Genomic DNA, 19983 nt, shown 5'->3' with positions numbered 1-19983 from the left:
GAGAGATGCACAATGCCCAGAGACACAAGGATAGACGATGCCCAGGGCTCTGGGGCTCACAGGCTCCCCAGCGTCTGCACCACATTCAAAACCAGCCCCGAGGGAAAGTCCCCGGCGGGGAGGATTTACATGAGCAGGAAAGGGGCCGTGCTCAGAGCAGCAGCTTTGCCATTTTTAGGTGCTGGGGCCAGGGTGGTGGAGCAGCCGCTGTTTCTGCGGAAGCACAGGTTGGATGTTTTCCTGCCCTGGGCACTGAAGTATGGCTGCTCTGGGCACGAGGCTCTGGCTGCTCCCGGTGACCCTCTGGCTGCTGCCTCTGCTCACAGGTAGGCACCAAACGGGCTCTGCACTCGAGAGCAAGGAGCCAGGACAGTGCCCTGGGCTGTGCACGCTGCTCGGGGCCTTCCCCTGCTCTGCCTCTCAGTGCAATGATTTTAACTTTTGTGCTGGTCTCTCTCAGTCCTGCTCTGTGCTGGGAGCCTCACGGGGAGCCCAGGAGGGCACACAGGGCTGGGAGCCCAGTGCCTGCCTGGGGTTTGGGTTTGGCTTCCCTCGGGGTGTGCAGGCAGGACATTGTGGGGCAGGCAGGTGGCTTGGGCTGAGCGGGTGCAGAGCCAGCCCGGCTGGGGCTGCAGGTGGCAGGAAAGAAGGGTTGTTGAGGTTTATTAACCATTTATTATTCTCAGAGGCCTGGGGATGGGGCTGGCACATTGCCATTGGTATGCCCTTTGCTCTGTGGGGTTCAGGGCCCAGGAGCAGAGGAGAAATGGCAGGAAAAAGGCTTTTGGGGTGATTTGTGGAGTCTATGTGAACATGTGCACTGTTCCCCTTGGAGAAGCAGCAGCAACAGCCAGGACATGGCTCCTGTCCCCTTCCAGCTCCTCTTGCCTGGTGCAGGGACAGCTACAAGAACCTGCAGCAGATCCCACCCTCAGAAGGAAACACATGCCCAGGGGATTTAGACAGGAATTTTTAAACAGGAATTTAAAAGTGGCCACACAGTCCAACATGGATTCAAGGCTGCAGGGTTTGAACGTGGCTCTCATGATGATTTTGGGGGAGGATGGGGAAGTTCAGCCCCCCTGTGGCTGCAGTGGAACCCTCAGAGGGGTGTGAGGGACCAGCCTGGCCTTCCTTTAGAACCTGGGGAGCAAAGCCTTGGCTGGTCACACTGCAGGTGACAGGGACACAGCCAGGACAAAGGGCATCTCTCAGCCTGGAACACAATGGAATGGGGCTGGAAGGGAGGATTTGCCTGCAGAGGTGTTGGTGCTGAACGTGGGCAGGGCAGCAGGGACCTGGAAGGGGCTCTGGGGCAATGAGAGGAGCCCCTGCCCAAGCCAGGAGTCTGCAGGAGGCTGGCACAGAGTTCAGCCTGGGGAACCGAACCTTTCTTCTTCTTTTTCTGTTCCTTCTTCTGGGGATGGGGAGGTTTGCAGCTGCCCTGCAGGGAGGTGCTGCAGCCCCACCTCGTGCCAGCTCCTCCACAGGGTTTGGTGAATCTCCATCGAGAGGAGGGAACGGGGCACTCAAGCGGGGCAGTAAACAGGGCTGGGGCTTCCTGCCCAGCTGCAGCAAGAGGAACCAGCCCAGAGGCACTGGAGCTGTGGGCCGGGCACCCGTGGGTGCTGGGGGGGTCCCCACCTGCCCCTGCTTCCTGCACTGCAGGCCCACAGCACCAGCCCTTGTCCCAGGGGGCTGTGTGGCCACGGGATCTGGGGACACCCCTGGCCCCCACAGGGCTCTGAGCCAGGAAATCCCAGCAGGGAAGGGTTCCTGGTTGGGTCAGGGAGTGGGGATGCAGAGCTCGGAGTATCTGGAGCCTTCTCAAGAGGCACCAGCCTCAGGGACATTATAGAGAGCAGATTTCACTGGGGTATCAACCAGAAAACAAGCTAGAAAACTTTCAGGAGACAGGATGGAAACCGAAGGGTTTGTACCCAAATCTGTGCTGCCCCAGGCCCTCTGAGCAGGAGGCAGCTGTTGTCCTGTTGTTGCTCCATCCCTATGGAGTGGGCAGGAAGGACCAGGGCACATCTGTCCCTCTGGGGACATCCTGGTGGGCTCCTGGCCACGCTCTCAGGCCCTTCTCCTGTCTTCTTGCAGGTGGGACCCAAGCAGAGAAGAACAGCACTGAGAACAGCACAGGTACCCCCAGACCCGCTGGGCTCCTCCCCTCCGTGTGTCCCCAGGGTCCCCCTGTCCCACAGAGCTGCTGTCCCACCCCCCTTGGGCTTTTCCATCCCAAAGGCCATTCCCAGGCTGTGATATCCCCATGGATTATCCCCAATCCTGCTCCTTCCTCTCCCTCTGCAAAGCCAGATCTGCTTTGATTTTCCCGAGCACCCACAGGTTTTCCCTCTGCATGGCCAAGTCTGGGACAGGCAGTGGCCTTGTGCCACTGTCCTTGGCCATTCCCACCCATGGAGCCCTAAGGGTGACCTCTGCAACCCAAACAGGCTCCTAAAGTCACCACTCTGGGACTAAGCACGGCCAAAAAAATACATAATAAAGCAAAAGGCCAAAAAATGTGGAAGAAAAAGAGAAACCAGCTGGGATTCCACAGGCTGTAATTTTGGAGCTGGGATTAACTCAATGTGCACAGAGAGGGGTGGGAGCAGGACAGAAGTATTGGATCAAGGGTATTCCCACAGAAAATTGGAGTTTCCATTATGATGCCTTGTGAAGGCTGACCAAGAATAGAGACCAAACAGAGCTGAAGGATATCAGGGCAATCCCAAATCTGGGAATGATTGGCATCTGACTCCAAGGCTTCAGAATGCTGAACCCTCCCTTTGTTAAAACTATGCTATAAGACATCACAACTACATTAAAGAGATACATACTATACTATATAATACTTATTTCTAACTACTGAAAAATACTCAAGAAAACTCATGACTGGCTCCCGACAGCCAGGACACAGTTTTGTATGATTTGGCCAAGGAAACAAAACAATCCTCAGCAGAATCCAATTACCAAATCCCTTCAGGTAAATAATCTTCCAACACATTCCACATGTTCACAAGCACAGGAGCAGCAAATGAGATAAGAATTGCTTTGATCATTCTTTTCTCCACTTCTCTCACAGCTTCTCTCTGTTCAGAGGGCATGTGAATACCACACAGGCTTATTTATTTATTGGAAGGCCTCAATGGATCCACCTTGGGCTGCACAAGAGCCCAGCCAGGGTTGCACCCCAGGTCACTGGCCATGGGGTCTCTCACTTTTATAAGTTCTGCTCCATTTGCATTGTTCATTGTCCAATTCCAGCTTTAGCCCATGCAGTCCCATCCTGCTTGTTTTTTTTCTTCAGCTCACGTTGTTTGTGCTCTTGGGCCTGAGATTTGGATCGTTTGTCCTTGGTCCCCAGCTAGAGAAGGAATTGTTTTGTCTCCCTGCTGTGTGCACAGAGCTCACTATCCCCTAATATGAAGCCCAGAGTCACCACTAAAGCAGAAAAATATAAAAGTTAAAACCTGAGGCATCAATTAAAAGCAGACTTCCACCAAAAGCCTCAGATCTCATGGAATCACAGAATATCCTGATTGGAAGGGACCCCCAAGGACCATCCAGTCCCACTCCTGGCCCTGCCCAAACACCCCAACAATTCCACCCTGGGTATCCCTGGGATCGGGGTCCAAACCCTCCTGGAGCTCTGGGACCATTCCCTGGGGGATCTGGGATGAGGATAATTCACCAAAACCAAGCTGGATGCTCAAAAGCAGCATGAAAACAGGAAGGGGGGGGCTCTCATGGGTGTCTGCAGTGACAGCCTTGTCCCCTGCAGATGGCATGTGTCCCTCGGTGCACCAGAACGTGCGGTACGTGGCCATCAGGAAGAACATGCCCATCTACTTCGTGTGCTACTCCCAGGAGCCCGAGGACATGCAGTGGTACAAGACAGCAAAGGACAGGGAGGACCTCTCTGTGCTGGATCAGAACACGGCCAGGTACCACGTCGAGAGGACAAACACCTCCATCAACCTGACCCTCCTCAGGACCAGCTCCGAGGACAACGGGATCTACGTGTGTGACAAGAAGGGCCTGCGGCAGAAGGAGAAGCTGCACTCGTGTGGGACAGAGCTCCGGGTCATGGGTGAGTGAGTGGCAGCTCCATTTGGGCACCAGTCTGTAGGAATATCACAGAGGTAGGATGGTCAGGATGGATGGAGATGAGAACTTGGGGTTTATTGCAAAGGGCCTGGGTGCAGGGCCCTGCTGGGAGCTGCCAAACACAGCTCAGAGCAGGCCCGAGAGAAGAGAGAGGTAAAGAGAGAGAAGGCAAGAGTGTGGTAAAGAGATGAGAGAGTGAAGAAGAGTAAGGAGGGTAAAGAGAGAGTAAAAGAGGACGAGGTTCCTGTTACAATACAATAAATCTTCTTCTGGTCTTGGAACTTGGGGTTTGTTGCAAAGGGCCTGGGTGCAGGGCCCTGCTGGGAGCTGCCAAACACAGCTCAGAGCAGGCTGAGAGAAGAGAGGGGGAGAGAGGATGAGAGGGTGAGAGAGTAAGGGAGTAAAAAAGGTAAGAGCATAAAAGGGGTAAGAGAGTGAAGTTTCTGCTACAATACAATAAATCATCTTCTGTGTTGAATATTCTCCTTCTCACTAACCAATCCAGTACAAGATACAAATCCTATAGCATTCACATGCAGCCTATAAGAATCATTACATTACCACACTGTGTTACATTTTAAACCCTAAAAACTCCTCTTTGGGCCCCTTCTGCCAAGCTGTAGGGTCTGCTCTGACCCTTGGGCCTGTCTGCAAGCAGAGGGTGTTGTTGGATCACCTTCAGCTGGCCACACCATTGTTTTCCAGTTGTTCAGTAACTGAGGGATCTCAAAGCTTGCTTTCATTTCAATCTCGCTTATAGTTTCCATATTCTCAAAATCTTTTGCCAAACAATCATATTTATGAGGTTTTCCTGTTTCATCTTCCCCAACACTCTCCCATTTCCCCCTCCATGGTGCTCCCACACCTCCCACACCCCCTGTGCTGGTGGGACCCTCTCTGACCCAGCTGTGGGTGCTTTGTAGCACCCCAGAGGTTCCATTCCTCACTGCCAGCCCCAAGGAGCAGGACAACCTCCCTGGGTCTGCCCTGGCATAGCCATCCTGCACAAACCAGGGACATGTTCCTCTAATAAATCAGATTTGTCCTGCTCCTGGTGGTTCCTGATGCCAATCCTGGGGGCAGCTGCAGTGCTCTGGTCTCTCCCAATGCAGAGGACAGGTCACTCTGGTCCCCACATCCCCCCTTGGTGACACACTCTGGCCTTGGAGAGCTCATCCCTGCCCTTGCAGCCTGGCCCATAGGTGACCTGGGCTCTCCCTGTGTGCTGCTCCCAGGTACCAGCAGCATCAAGCAGTTCCAGAACAGGAACACGCTGAAAGATGCCATCATCATCATCCAGTCCATCCTGCTCGTCATCTTCATCAGCATCCCCATCCTCCTCTTCCTAGACAAGGCAAGTGACAGTGCCTCCAGCAGAGGGGATGTCCCCAATGTCCTGCAGTACATCCCAGGCAGGCCAGGCTGTGGGATGGGTTTGGGGTTGTGGGTGGGATGTGGATATCTGAAATGGGAAAAAATGCTGTGTGGGACTCCATGGATGTGCCTATGGAAGTGCTGGGACCTGGCCTGGGGGAGCAAGGCTGGGGACAGGGGATCCTGGAGGGTGCTGACCCCAACCTGTGACTCTCCATAGGGTGAAGAGAAGAAGAGCCCAGAGGAGGACCACACCTATGAGGTAATTATCATTAATAATGATAGCAGGACCTCCCTAACATCACCTGAGCCTTCACACAGGGCGTTGTGCCCCTGCTGGGTGTCTGCTGGGCTCCTTGGGACGAGGATCAGGGCACCTTCCTCCCAAATCACACATCAGCTGTGCTGAGCTGCCCCAGGAAGCACCCAGTGCACATCCAACATCCAACACCCAACCATGCCCATCCTCTGTCCCTGTCAGAAGCTGCTCCAGGCTCAGGGAGGGTCCCCAGCTGGGTGTCCGAGGGATGTGCCATGGTTGGAGCCTCCTGCCATGTCCCACCCTCCTTGTTGTTGCTGCAGGGGCTGGAGGTGGAGCAGATGGCCACCTACGAGGACATCACTCCTTTCCGGGACGTGAAGGCCAAGTGGACGGTGGGGGAGCGCCCAGGTGAAGAGTGAGGGGTCCTGTGCCCCTGCCAGCCCTGCCAGCCCCCGTGGGGACAGATCCCCTGGAGCACGGCTCTGCCTGGAGCCCAGGCTGCCAACACTGCACAGCCCGGGGCTGGGAGCCCGTCTGGGGTGCTCATGTGTCTGGGCTGTGTCCCCGAGGCTGCCCTGCCCCACTGTCACTGTCCCCACCCCGCTGACCGACCCCTAAAGCCTCTGTAGAAATTAGGAGCCACCTGTGATCCCCCAGCATCAAACTGGTCACACAGCCCAGGAATGGCTGGGAATGAGGGCTCTGCTCCAGCCCCACCACCCCGGGAAGGACAGGAGCAGGCACTGCAGGGACACTGCCAACAGCACCGTGGGGCTGTTGTGAGAAGTGAATTTCAGGCCACTCTCCAGCTGCCAAAGCCAAGGCTGTGTCCAGAGCCCCAGCTGGCAGAGGTCTGAGGTGCAGGATCCCCAAAAGCACCTCCTGTTCTCCAAAGACTATGGAAGAGCTGGGCAGAAAGGTCTCTCCCAAAGGCTTGCTGCTCCCCAAGCAAGAGCTGGCCCCTGCCACGAGGTTGTCCCCATGGTGAGGGACATGTGTGACCTCAGAACATCTGGGAAAACTGTAAATTGTGGGACACAAACCTCCAACTGCTTTTGAAGTCCTAATAAAGGTAATGGGTGAATCCTCATCCTGCTCCATCCTGCTGTGCTCAGTCCAGAGGTGTCCCACAACCCTGGTGCTGATTTCCTGGGAATAATGAGCAGCTTTTTGGGTCCAGCTTAGCTGGAAACCAAACTTCACCTCTTCAAACTTCACCCAGAGGGCAGGCAGGGGTGGAAAACCAAGAGCAGATGTGAGGCTACCCATGGGGACCTCAACAGTGCCAAAACATCGGTTTGGGATGGGACAAAGAGAATCACCAGGCTCCAGAGCAGTAGAACAGGACCAGCAGCTCCACTCTCAGCTACATCTGCGGCTTGAAGGAGAAGCTAAAAAACATCTGGAGATTGGGTTTGTCATTAAATTATCTTGGCATGGCAGCAACAGCTGAGGGTGGTGGGCACAGGGCCAGCTGGGCACCCAAACCAGGGCATGGGGGCTTGGCTGGACAAGGGTGACAAGGACATTGTGGCTCAAACTGTCCCAAGGCCTCTCTGTCCTGGTGTTTCATGACATTTTGGGCTCCAAGCAGCTCCTGCAACTGCTCTGCACCCCAAAAACAGCCAGAAAAGGGTAAAATTCTAAGCCAAAAAGGCTTTTGAGAAGTAACAGAATGATTCTTCACCAGTAAAGCAACTCTGTGGAAAACTGGAATTCAGTTTAAACAGCACAAAACCCAGCATTTTGGAATTGATTTGTACTAGTTAAATAAAACTAGCCCAAATTAGTTCTGCCACATATATATATATATAAGTTATTTAAGCATATTTTACTTATAAAATTGGTTAATTAAAAAAAAAGGAACATTCACAGGGACAGAAAAGAACTGGCTGTTCCTGGTTTCCATGTTTGCCAAGATTTTAGGACTAGCAGAGCTCATCCCTCCATTCCTTGTTTTCAGTTTCCAAATGAAAGATGGAAGTTGGTTTGTTTTTTTTTTTTTTTTTTTTTTGCTGGCCTTCCCAGCTCCAGATTTCTCAGATTCAGATCTCTGTAAATAACTCACTCAAGTGACTCAACAGAATAATAGAAAAAAATAAAGACAATTTGCTGTTTGCACCTGGTGAGGAACCACTTGTGTCAAAAGCAGTTTTTGTGACCCCAGTCCTGCTCTGCTGCTCTCTCAGCTCAGGGCTTTGGCCTCCTTTAAAATGCCAGAAGTAAATAAAAATTTCTGTAGTGTTGTTGGTTTATTTGAATTGCCTGGAGTAGTTTCTAAGGAGCCTGGAGATGCCTGGGGTTCATTTCATTCTATATTGAGAGTGGTCTGCGTTTAAAACACATTTAATGTAAATAAATATATCAGTCTATACAGCCCAGGCCGTGTATTTTGTTCTGGTTTCTGTCATTGAGTCATGGAATCACACAGGCTGGAAAAGCCCTCTAGGATCATTGTGTCCCCACCACTAGCCCCTGTCCCCAAGTGGCACATCCACACACCTTTTAAATCCTTCCAGGGACGGGGACTCCACCACTGCCAGGGCTGGACAGCCCTTTCAGTAAGGGAATTTTCCCTAATATCCAATCTAAACCTCCCCTGGCACAGCTTGAGGCTGTTTCCTCTTGTCCTTGTGAGAAGAGACCGACCCCACCTGGCTACAACCTCCTTCCAGGTAATAGTAGGGAGGGAAATTCCCTGTTTTCCATGGGGATGCTCAGGCAGACAGGTGGGGCTGCCTGGGGAGCTGAACCTGGGGGTTCACCCTCATCTTTTCACAGGAAAACCCAGGAGTTCCACCTCTGGCAAATAATCCCCATAAATCTGAAATGGAATTTGTCCTTGAGCAGTGAGTTAGGAGAGATACTCCCCACACCCCAAACCTTCTGCAGAGCTGGGCTGTGGATCAGCAGCAGCTCCTGGGTCAGGATTCCCCTGGCTGGGGATCACCAGGATCCCGGGAGCACACCCAGGAAAAGCTGCTTCTCTTGTTTAAAACCTCGGGGAAAGGTGGGTGGACACGGAGCCATCCTGAAGAGAATGGAGGGATTTTTTGTTTTCCGAGGAATGTGGAAATCATGCAGTGTGACGCTGCTTTAGATGGCTCGGGAATGCAGGAATTGCAGAGCCAAAAATTGGCCCGGGTGAGGTTTGGGAGACGCTTGTGCAACCGCGGCTCTGCCTCTGACCCAGCGCTCGTCAGGCGCCGCTTCTGCCTCATTTACTGCGGGACAGCGCCGGGACAAAGCCAGCCTGGGGGAGCGTTCCGTTCCGTGCCGGGACAAAGCCAGCCCCGGGACAAAGCCAGCCTGGGGGAGCGTTCCGTTCCGTGCCGGGACAAAGCCAGCCCCGGGACAAAGCCAGCCTGGGGGAGCGTTCCGTTCCGTGCCGGGACAAAGCCAGCCCCGGGACAAAGCCAGCCTGGGGGAGCGTTCCGTTCCGTGCCGGGACAAAGCCAGCCTGGGGGAGCGGAGCGCTCCGTGCCGGGACAAAGCCAGCCCCGGGACAAAGCTCCGCGCCGGGACAAAGCCGGCCTCGGAGAGCCTGGCCCGGCTCAGCCCGGCCCCTCCGTGCCGGACCATGCGGGTTTAGCACGGCTCTGACCCAGAGCAGCGCAGGACGCGGGATCTCCACTGACACAGCGGCGTCATGCGGGGCTGGGCTGGGCTGAGCCCTGACGGGTTTAAACACGAGCTGGAGCAGAAAACACAAAAACACGCCCAGATGTTGCCGCCGGGGGGTGACGGGACACCTGATAGCGCAGGACCCGCTGTTCCCTCCGCTGCCGGGAGTGACATTTCCCTGTGACACCTCCGCGTCTCCAGCAGCAACACCCGGGGATTCTCGGAACAGCCCTGCTCCCCTCATGTTTATCGAGCAGCGCTCCTCGCTCTCCTCCCGCGGCTCCAGCGGCTCCGGGGGTGATGCTGCTGCTTGGAAACCAGAGCCACACACAGCAAGCGGGGGGCCTGGGGGAGCCAAATCACCCCCGGACACAGGACACCCCCTGAACACCAAACAAAGGCCAAACCAGTCTGGTCTGGGGCAATGGGGGGTTTATGTGGGGTAAAAATCCTTTAAATACCCCTGGAACTGCCCATCCCACGTTCTGTCTTGTTTTTCTCAAAAGCAGGGATGGGTGGGCTGTGTCCTCTCTTCTCCAAGGCCAGGCTGGACAGGGCTTGGAGCAGCCTGGCACGGGGGGAGGTGTCCCTGCCATGGCAGGGGTGGCACTGGGTGGGCTTTAAGGTCCCTTCCAACCCAAACCACTCCATGATTCTCTGATTCCCTTCCCCATCTCCTCTTCCCCATCCCTCCTATCTGCTTTCCCCACCATTCCTCTCCTTAATCCCATGGTATTTCATATTTGCATCTCAGGCAGAGCAGGAAGATGCTCATGACCAGGTTTTCCCCCATCCTTGTCCAGCTGAGGATCAGAGGAAGCTCCCAGAGCTCCGGATTTGCAGTGGGCAGGTTGGAATCCAAACCAGCACCAAGGGCAGGACAGCTCCTTGTCTCCCCTGTGGCAAACCAGCTCAGCAAAAGTGTTTGCTGAACTTTTGACATTTTGGGAGAAATTGGAAGCAATTCCTTGGCAGAAATGGGATTCATCTGACAACATCCAGCCAGCTCTATCCCCACAAACAATAGAGAGGAAAACATCTCACAATTACAAATCTTTTAGGTTGGAAAAGGTTTCCAAGATTATCAGTCCAACCATTCCTCCAGCACCACCAAGGCCACCATTAACCCTTGTCCCCAAGTGTCACATCCACACTGCTTTAAATCCCTGCAGGAATGGGGACTCCACCACTGCCCTGGGCAGCTGTGCCAGGGCTGGACACCTCTTTCAGGAGGAACTTCTCCTCAATATCCAACCTAAACCTCTCCTGGTGCCACTCTCCACTTGCTTTAAGCCAGAAATGTCCCAGGGTGAGTGCTCATTCCTGTGGGCCAAGGTGGCAGAGCCAGGCAGGAAGACCAGGAGGACACAACCAATCCCACCGCGATCTCATCTGGGCCTTGCTGTCATGAGGAAATCTTGAATTGCAATAAACAGGAGAATATGGCGAAATCATGGAGCACTGGTCTCATCCTGAGGCAAACAAAGATCCCCAAGCTGCACATCTGTGAAAATGCCTGGGATGAGGTAGCACCACCGTGAACACTGATGCATTTATGCAGGGGGAAGGTGCAGAGCTGTTGTTGTGATCATGGACACACAGATCCATTTTAAACAGACCCCCTGCTATATAAGGGGGGGCTCCACAGTTTCCTTCACCAGGTGAGAGAAGGAAACATTCCCAACCAAGCCACACCTGAGCAACTCACCAGCAGAAATGGCTCCAGGTACATTTTATTTCAGTTTTAAAGGATTTCCAGTGCTGGGTGTGTAGGGTACCAGGAGATGATGATGATGATGGGGTGGTTCTGTGGTGGGCTACACACACTTCTTACCATTCCTAAATTAAAATATGTCAATTTCTAAATCCATGAAAAAGAAAACCTTTCCCTGAAGTATGACTCTAATCCACTAATTAATATTTAGGTTAAAGTGGGCAAGGAGAGTGTTGTGAGCTTAAAGAAAAGATCAAGCCAGTTGTAATAGTTACTATTAGCATAAAAGTTGGCAGGGATAATAACTCATATTCCAAACCTCAGACAGGGATGAGGATGATGTCTAATAATGCCCAAGTCCTACAGACTCCAGGGCATTCCTCCTCCTGAGGGTTTTTGTTTCAGATGAGCTTTGTGGTCTGTGTGAGCACAGGTGGACATTTGTGTTGGGTGTCTTGACCATGATCACCAAATGCTAAAGGTGTGACCCAGGGACCAAACGCAGCTGGTCACAGCACAGGTGATGCCAGCCAGGGCAGAGACAAGGCCTAGGGGAAAACATCAGGGAAAACCACAGGGACACCCCTTATTTTTCATGGAGCAACCACAATTCCAGCCAGGAAGGCACTGCTGGTCTCAGTGGGAGCAGCCCCAGCCCCAAGGGCAGGTCCAGTGAAAGGGTGTCCCTCAATTTTGGGAGGGCTGAGCGCACCCAGTGTCCAACAGGGCACTATGGAAGGTGAGCATGGATCCACCACGGGCAGAACAGGCTGGGAATGAACTCCCAGGTGCCACCTCCTCCTCAGCACAGTCCCAAGGACTCCCAACACCTTCCTCTCCACTTTGCAGGCTCCTGGCTGTCTCCTCTGGCCATTGCTGTGATCACCGTGGCACTGCAGTGGCCACAGGCAGCTGCCACCTTCCCGGCCATGCCCCTGTCCAGCCTGTTTGCCAACGCTGTGCTGAGGGCTCAGCACCTTCATCTCCTGGCTGCTGAGACCTACAAGGAGTTTGTGAGTGCTGTGGCCTGAGGGCATCTCCTCTGTGTTTCCTTGGTGGCTCCAGGGCTGTAAAGCTTCCCAGAGAATTCCCAGCTCTTGGTGTCTTTGCCAGCTCTCAGCAAGGAGAAGGAACCTTAAAAGGATAGGGCAGGTTGTGTCCCACCAGCCTGGACACTGTCACCTCTCTGTCCCCTCTCTGATGCCTCCTTGGGGCCATTTCCACCTGTGTCCAGACCCCCTGCACAGGGGTAGATGGGAGGTGGCACAGATATTTGCAGGATTTTCCTGTTGCCTTTTTCCCTGGGGAGGCTCTGAGTGCTTAAACCCGGCAAGTGTTTGCTGCTGCCCAGGAGCTGGAATGGGCTGTCCTTTTGGCACACGCTGTCCCTTTGGCACATGATGTCCCTTTGGCACGGGCTATCCCTGAGGATCATCTCCTCCTTGGGAGAACCCGTCCCAGGTGTGTTCTGCTGCTACCCAGGATCTGGCATGGGCTGTCCCTTTGGCACACACTGTCCCTGGGGATCATCTCCTCCTCAGGAGAACCTGTCCCAGGTGTGTTCTGTTCCTCCTCCTCCTGCAGTCACCTGGAGCAGTGCCTGCCCACCCTTGTGACACCCTCTGGTGACCCCCAGGCACAGCTGACCCTTACTGAAGAGCAGCACCTTGCCCTAGGGCGAGGGGGAATTTCAGGGCAGCTGTTGTGCCAACACACAAACTCCTGTTTCCCACCCTGTCCAGAGGCACCTCCTGTCTCCCATTTATTCCTTGCAAAGAGGAATCATGCAGGACAGCTCGGAAATTCTCTGTGCTCTTCTCCAGCCCACGGGCAGCAGAGTGTATCTGGGATGTCTCCACAGGAACGCAGCTACATCCCAGAGGACCAAAGGCACACCAACAAAAACTCCCAGGTAGCCTACTGCTACTCAGAAACCATCCCTGCTCCCACGGGCAAGGAGGATGCCCAGCAGAAATCGGTGAGTTCTGACCTGGAGCAGGCACAGACCTGTCTGTGGAGTCCCCACTGCAGGATCAGAGTGTTTCCACCTGTGAAACCTTTGGTGCTTTCACCCTCCTCTCTCTTCTTTGCTGTTTCAACCCTGCAGACTCTTCTGGTTACACTATAAATCATATTCCCAGCTCCAGCATGAGAACCCTGCTGTCTGCACAGGACCTGGGGCTGTGTGCTGCCCTCAGCCTGCAAACTGAGCTGCAGGAGCAGTGTCCCTCTCTGGGTCACTCCAGGCTGCTCCACAGGGAGCAGGACACTCCACCAAACACCACACCTACTCAGCTTTGACCCTTTCCTGCCTCAATTTCAGGACATGGAGCTTCTCCGGTTTTCCCTGGTTCTCATCCAGTCCTGGCTGACCCCAGTGCAGTACCTGAGCAAGGTGTTCACAAACAACTTGGTTTTTGGCACCTCAGACAGGGTGTATGAAAAGCTAAAGGACCTGGAAGAAGGGATCCAAGCTCTGATGAGGGTAAGTCCCAGCTGTGGGATAACAGAGATCTTCCAGGCACGGGGCACTCTCAGGGATCCACAGACCACGAGAAATCTCCCTGAATTCCACATCCTTTGGGCTTTGTTTCCCTTTAGACAACAAGATCATGTCCCCCCAAGTGCACAGGTCCCACCACTGAGGAGGGTAAGAACACAGGACAGGTGTTACCAGCACCCCTCAGGGAGCAGATTCCACCAGGAATCACAACATTCCAAACCCAGCACCAAACATCAGACAAACAGCAGCACAATGTCTGTTACATCTCCAGGCAAAGTACTTTGAAACAGGCAAATTTTGCAAGGTTTGAAACCTCACAACATTTTATAAACACATTTTACGCAGGGAAGGACTTGCTCTGATGTTTTCCTCTTCCATTTATACAACACTCCAAGCTGAGAGCTGGAGGGGGTTCTCTCCAAGGAAGATCTTGTCAGACAACCCCAGAAAGGTTTGGGTGGGAAGGGATCTCAAAGCCCATCGAGTGCCACCCCTGCCATAAGCAGGGACACCTTCCACCATCCCAGATTGTTCCAGGCCCTTTCCAACCTGATCTTGGACACTGTCAGGGATCCAGGGGCAGCCCCAGCTGCTCTGCGCATCCTGTGCCAGGGCCTGACCACCCTCCTAGAGAGGGAGTTTAGTTTAAAACCATTCCCCCTTGTCACTCTCCCTCTCTTTTAAAGCCCCTTTAATGTCTTCTTAATTTTGGGTTTGTTGTTTTAAATTAAATCGCCCATTATCTGCCAGGACACCCTCCAATTATGCTTATTCTGTAAGTTTATCGACCAGAGTCACCCTGAAGCTGTAGCTGTGAGAAATGAGTCTGAGCCATTATTTACATCTTCTAGCTGTTAAATAACTCTTCAAGTCAGGCCCTGTGAGCACACCCAGAGCTTCTGTGCTGGAGTAAGAAGGCAAAGGAATCAGGGTCACTGCAGATTTTGCTCTGCATTCTATGTGTGTTTGGGCATTGGGGAGCCACACACTGAAATGACACAAATATTCCTTTTTCACCAACTGATGACACTTTCTACTTCACCAAAACCATTCTGATGCTGAGCACAGCAGGGGGAGTGGCTCAGCACAGATCTCCATATGGAGATATGGGGCTGGATCAGAGCTTTGGGAGTGGGGGAAGAGAGAATTATTTGTGCAGTTCCCCATCCCTTTGGCTGCTTTTACAAATACATCAGCAAAAAGGGGAGCAACAAGGAAAATTTCAGTTCAATGCGGTTTTCACTGTCAGTGGGGTTTGATCCACCAGTATTTCTGTGATTTTGCCCTTATTTTAAGCCCCCCTAGGACACTCCTGCCTCCCCACAGCCCTGTGTGTGTCACTGGCACTCTCAGTGTGCCACCACCCCACAGCATCACCTCCACCTGCACTCAAAATGGTAGCAGGAGTCCTTGTAAAGCATATGGATTGTATAAGTGGCTGTGCCCCAGTCCTAGTTATTCTAAATGAGCTACAGCTGTGAAGTCCTTAGTTGGGCAGCAGCTGTGGCTCGTGAAGGCTACTAGGGTAAAGGGGTGGGTGGGTGGGTTGAGGGCATTGGAGGAGCCCTGATGAAAGCACAAGGAATTACACTTCTGAGAAGAGATGCATGTGAGAAAACCAGCCAGAAGGTACAGACTCTAGAAATAATAGAACAACAATATGATTACAATGAGTGGTGATCCCGACGTAATCCCTGATGAGATAGTTGGTAGAGATAAGAACAGCCAAGAGCTGTGGATGGCCTTTGAGCCAGGACTGTGGGAAAGACAGCCAAGAGCTGTGGAAGAACATAGCCTTTGAGTCAAGGAGCTGTAACAGCCAAGAGCTGTGAAGAATACAGCCTTTGAGCAAAGAGCTGTGTGTATGTTGTACGAGGCCTTTGAGTCTCGGGGTAAAATATGTATTGTGGGAAATGTATGTCTTGTACTTAAATATCTGTATCATATTTTAACATCTGTCAGTAAAAGAAAAAGGGGGAAATGTAGGAGGAGTCCTTGTAAAGCATATGGATTGTATAAGTGGCTGTGCCCCAGTCCTAGTTATTCTAAATGAGCTACAGCTGTGAAGTCCTTAGCTGGGCAGCAGCTGTGACTCATTTAGAATAACTAGGACTGGGGCACAGCCACTTATACAATCCATATGCTTTACAAGGACTCCTGCTACACAAAACCCCACCTGAAACCCCATTTAAGAGCGGGGGACAATGCCCCTGACCTGTCCCAGGGCTTGGCAGGAGGTTTGTCCCTGGGAGACGCCCCTGTCCAACCCTGCCTCTCCCGGAGTGTCCCCATTGTCCCGCAGGAGCTGGAGGAGCGCAGCCCGCGGGGTCCGCAGGTGCTCAAAGCCACCTATGAGAAATTCGAGCTCCACCTGCGCGGGGAGGATGCGCTGGTCAAGAACTACGGGCTGCTCTCGTGCTTCAAAAAGGACCTGCACAAGGTGGAGACCTACCTGAAGGTGATGAGGTGCCGGCGCTACGGAGAGGGGAACTGCGCCCTCTGAGCCCGCCCCGCTCCAGGGAGAAGAAACCAGAGAATAAAACCTGCTACTGCCGACACGAGTCTGGCTTTGGGGGACACGAGTCTGGATTTTTGGGGGGCACAAATCTGGATTTTTGGGGGCACGAGGCTGGCTCTTGGGGGGGGCACAAGTATGAGTTTTGGAGGACACGAGTCATGCTTTTGGGGAGCACAAATCTGGATTTTGTGGGGGTCGTGAGTCTGGCTTTTGGGGGGCACAAGTCTGAGTTTTGGGGGACGTGAATCTGGGTTTTGGGGGGCATGGAATGTTCGGGGGATGGGAGGGGCGAGATGCCGCAGGGGGAGGTGTGATTTGGAGCTGGGAAGTGTATTTTGGGTTGGAAGAGGAGGATTTGGAGCTAAGGAAGGGGGATTTAGGTCTGAGAATTTGCTTGAATTTGGAGCTGGGGGAATTTGGGGTGGAGTTGGGAGTCGGGGATGAGGATTTGGGGCTGGGAGGTCAGATTTGGGGATAGACTTGGGACTACGGGGTGGATATGGGGTGGGGCACAATTGGGGCTGAGATGGGTGGATTTGTGGCTTTGGGGGAGATTTAGGGGTAGATTTGGGATTGGGTGGTGGATTTAGGGCTGTGAGGGGGATTGGGGAGAGCATTTGGGGCTGAACAGCAGTTTGGGGCTGCAAGGATGAATTAGGGCTTGGATTTAGGGTTGGGGCGGAGTTGGGACTGAGGGGAGTGAATTTGTGGCTTGGAAGGGATTTGGGGGCAGATTTGGGGCTAGGAAGGGGGATTTGGGGTCTGAGGAGGGTGGGGGCAGGGGGTGAATTTGGAAGGTGCTGAGTCCAAGGTGGTTGGTTGGTGGTACTCATGAGGTGGGTGCTGGCACCAGCCTTGGCACAAGCCCTGAGCAGAGGATTTTCCTGTCACTGCATTTGGGACCACCACAGCTTCCCTGGGGAGGCACAGTTTTGTGCCACAGCCCACTCACCTCCACAGGTGCAGGCACTTATCACCACAAACCTCATGGCAAAGGGGGAAAAGCTGACAGCAAGGGAAGCCCTGGCCCTGCAGGGTCATGCTTGTTATCGAAGCAGCTGAAATGAGGGCACACAGAGGTGTCCCCAAATCCCCTCAGTTGTTTTTACTTATTCCCAGTGCTCAGCTCCATCAGTGCTTGTCCTTGTGGTGCCATTTCCTGGGACCCTGATGTGCTTTCACTTGCCCCACTAAAAGAAGGTTTTGCATTTCCTTGTCTGCTTGGAAGGAGCCAACTCCATGGTGGCTTTGGCTTCTCTGGAGCTGCTCCTGCCATGAGCCAGCCCTGGGCACTGCCAGGGAATGGTTCCAGTCCCCAGGCTGCCAGAGCTCCCAGGGATGCCCAGGGTGGGATTGTTGGGGTGTCTGTGCAGGGCCAGGGGAAGGACTGGATGATCCTTGGGGGTCCCTCCCACTCAGGATATTCTGACTCTTCCTGCAGTTTGCCTGGAGCAGTGTCTGCCCACCCTTGTGACACCTACTTCCCTGTGGTGACATTGAGTCACCTGCTGTCCCTGGGCATGGATCCTTACTGAAGAGCAGCAGCAAAACTGGAGCTTTTTGGGGTTTGACACAACCAATACCTATCAGATTTTTTGTTGAGAAGATGGAATTTCTGCTGGCTTGCTGTCTCTCCACACTCCCCCTTACAGGCCCTGCTCTCCAGCCCCTACCAAAGGCACAGCAAGCTGTGACCAGTACTGCCCCCAAGGGAAGGCAGCAGCAGAGTCAAACAGAAAGCTCTGTTCCTGCAGAACCATCCCTCAGCTCCCTGCCTGCTCCCTTCCCTTGGGACAGGGTGGGAGGGGATTCAGAACCCACCCTCCACAAGGCACTGTCCAGCCCGATGGAAAGAGGAACAGACGGGGATTTGGAAGGACTTGCTCAGGATGAGAGTGGCTGTGTGTCCTCCTGGCTCATTGCCTCGTGATGTCAGTCAGTCCTTCCAAAGCAGAAACATTCCCAAGTAGTAAATTCTGGGGAAGTTGCCCCTCATATATGACAAAAATATGTGCACAGGGAGGAAACTAAAACACGTAGAGAGGAATTTACACTTGATTTCTCTCCCAGGCCAATGAATTGTCTTTGGAACAGTTTGACCTCAAAGAAGAAGTTTTATTTGATCTCAGTTTTAATGATGCCACAGAATTAAAGCAGCTCTGTCTTCATCGTTTCCAAGAGTTTTGCAGTGTTTTATTAGGGATGAAAGTTTAATGTTCTGAGACACCATGTGCGTCACATCCAATGTCTGCTTCTCCTCCAAATATGTAACAGCAACAGAAATGGGCAATAAACCTAAATGCTACTAAAATTAAGCCCCCAAATAAATGCTGGTTTTAGAAAGGAGGTATTTTCCTGTCAACTTATTGAGGTCAGCTATATCTGGAACCAGCAGAGCTGCAGGATTATTTAGACAGAATATCAGACGTGTGCAGCACTTCCAGAACAACAAAAGGAACAAACCCTCCCTGCAGGAGCCCACGTAAAGCCCAGAGCTGCTCTGAGAAAACTGGAGGGGGAAGGTGTCTTACCAGCAGGAGTAGCTGTGGGACTTATTTGCACAGGCACAGAAAAAGTATTTCTCTAAGAAGAGAAAAAAAAAAAGCCTTGTAATAAATGTGTTGAGCCACAAGAGTCCTGTGAACCACAGGTGTTGAACCCCAAGTATTTGGGGCATTAACATTACGTAAAACAAAGGTTCCTTCTACTTTCAAACATGTTTTCCATTAAATGAAATGAGATTGTGTAACCTGGTAATGAATAACCATCTGAGGCAGCTCAAGCAATGGGAAGGGACACCAAGCTCACCAAATCATGAAGGGAGGGGGGTGTCTTAATTCATAACAAACTCCTGCCCAGGTATTTTGACCTCGCTTTGCATAAAGAAAAGCTCAGGGATGAGCCACAGGAATGATGTGAAATCCTTCTTGAAATTAGAGAAATGTAACCTGTTTAACAAATATAGAGAGCAAAGGGGTGATTTGCTACAGGAGAAATCACCTGGCCCTGGCTGAGCTTGAACTGCAAAGGCAAAGATAAAGCAAAATCCAGTGTGTGGACACAGAACTTGGGGAACTCCAAGTGGGAAGATGTGGTGATTCATAAGGGAGTAACCAGGGAGCCTGGTATCTGTGAAGGTATGTCCCTGCTGGGGCAATTTCTATAGTCTATTGGCTTATAAATGCATCAAAATATGAAATTATCACCATCCCCAGCAGTGTCACCAGAGGGTGAGGGGGGAATTCTGCCCTGCTCAGGTGAGACCCCACCTGCAGAGCTGCCTCCAGCCCTGGGGTCCCCAACACAGGAAAGACGTGGAGCTGCTGGAGTGAGTCCAGAGAAGGCCACGGAGCTGCTCTGAGGGCTGGAGCCCCTCTGGAGCCAGGCTGGGACAGCTGGGGGTGCTCACCTGGAGAAGAGAAGGAACCAGGGAGAGCTCAGAGCCCCTTCAGGGCCTAAAGGGGCTCCAGGAGAGGAGAGGGATTTGGGACAAGGGATGGAGGGACAGGACAAGGGGGAGTAGCTTCCCCGGGGTTAGATGGGACATTGGGAAGGAATATTCCCAAAATTCCATGTGAGGGTGGGGAGGCCCTGGCAGAGGACTGAGCAGTAGGGGCAGGGCTAGCTCCTGTCATGGTAACAGAATCACAGAGTCAGTGAGGTCAGAAAAGCCCTCCCAGATCGAGTCCAACCTGTGTCCATCCCTGTGGAAACCCAGGGCACCACAGGGAATATTTCTCTCTCTGCTCTGGGGTGCCCTGACCCCCATGGCAGCACTGAGTTTGACCCTCATTCAAGGAGAAAGTTTCCCAGACTTCAAGCTAGACTGGAATCCACAAAAGTGTGAAATGGATTATAGAGAATAGTGTAGG

At 52.9% G+C, this 19983-nt stretch overlaps 2 protein-coding genes across 2 annotated transcripts; both read left to right on the top strand.

Annotated features, from left to right (window-relative positions):
- The first annotated feature begins 186 nt into the window (after positions 1–186).
- Positions 187–8124, top strand: CD79B (CD79b molecule). Its single transcript, XM_059489394.1, has 6 exons — positions 187–326; positions 2107–2148; positions 3791–4099; positions 5352–5470; positions 5711–5752; positions 6073–8124. The coding sequence occupies exons 1-6, from the start codon at positions 260–262 to the stop codon at positions 6169–6171; spliced, it is 678 nt and encodes a 225-aa protein (XP_059345377.1). The 5' UTR covers positions 187–259; the 3' UTR covers positions 6172–8124.
- A 2968-nt stretch (positions 8125–11092) lies between these two features.
- Positions 11093–16149, top strand: LOC132084334 (somatotropin). Its single transcript, XM_059489404.1, has 5 exons — positions 11093–11102; positions 11940–12103; positions 12952–13068; positions 13414–13575; positions 15896–16149. Exons 1-5 carry the CDS (start codon positions 11093–11095, stop codon positions 16094–16096), a joined length of 654 nt encoding a protein of 217 aa, XP_059345387.1. The 3' UTR covers positions 16097–16149.
- Positions 16150–19983: the final 3834 nt, after the last annotated feature.

This window comes from Ammospiza nelsoni, chromosome 26 (genome assembly GCF_027579445.1).
Source record: "Ammospiza nelsoni isolate bAmmNel1 chromosome 26, bAmmNel1.pri, whole genome shotgun sequence".
Taxonomy (NCBI): Eukaryota; Metazoa; Chordata; class Aves; order Passeriformes; family Passerellidae; genus Ammospiza; species Ammospiza nelsoni.
This window is presented reverse-complemented; position numbering and strand designations above follow the sequence as displayed.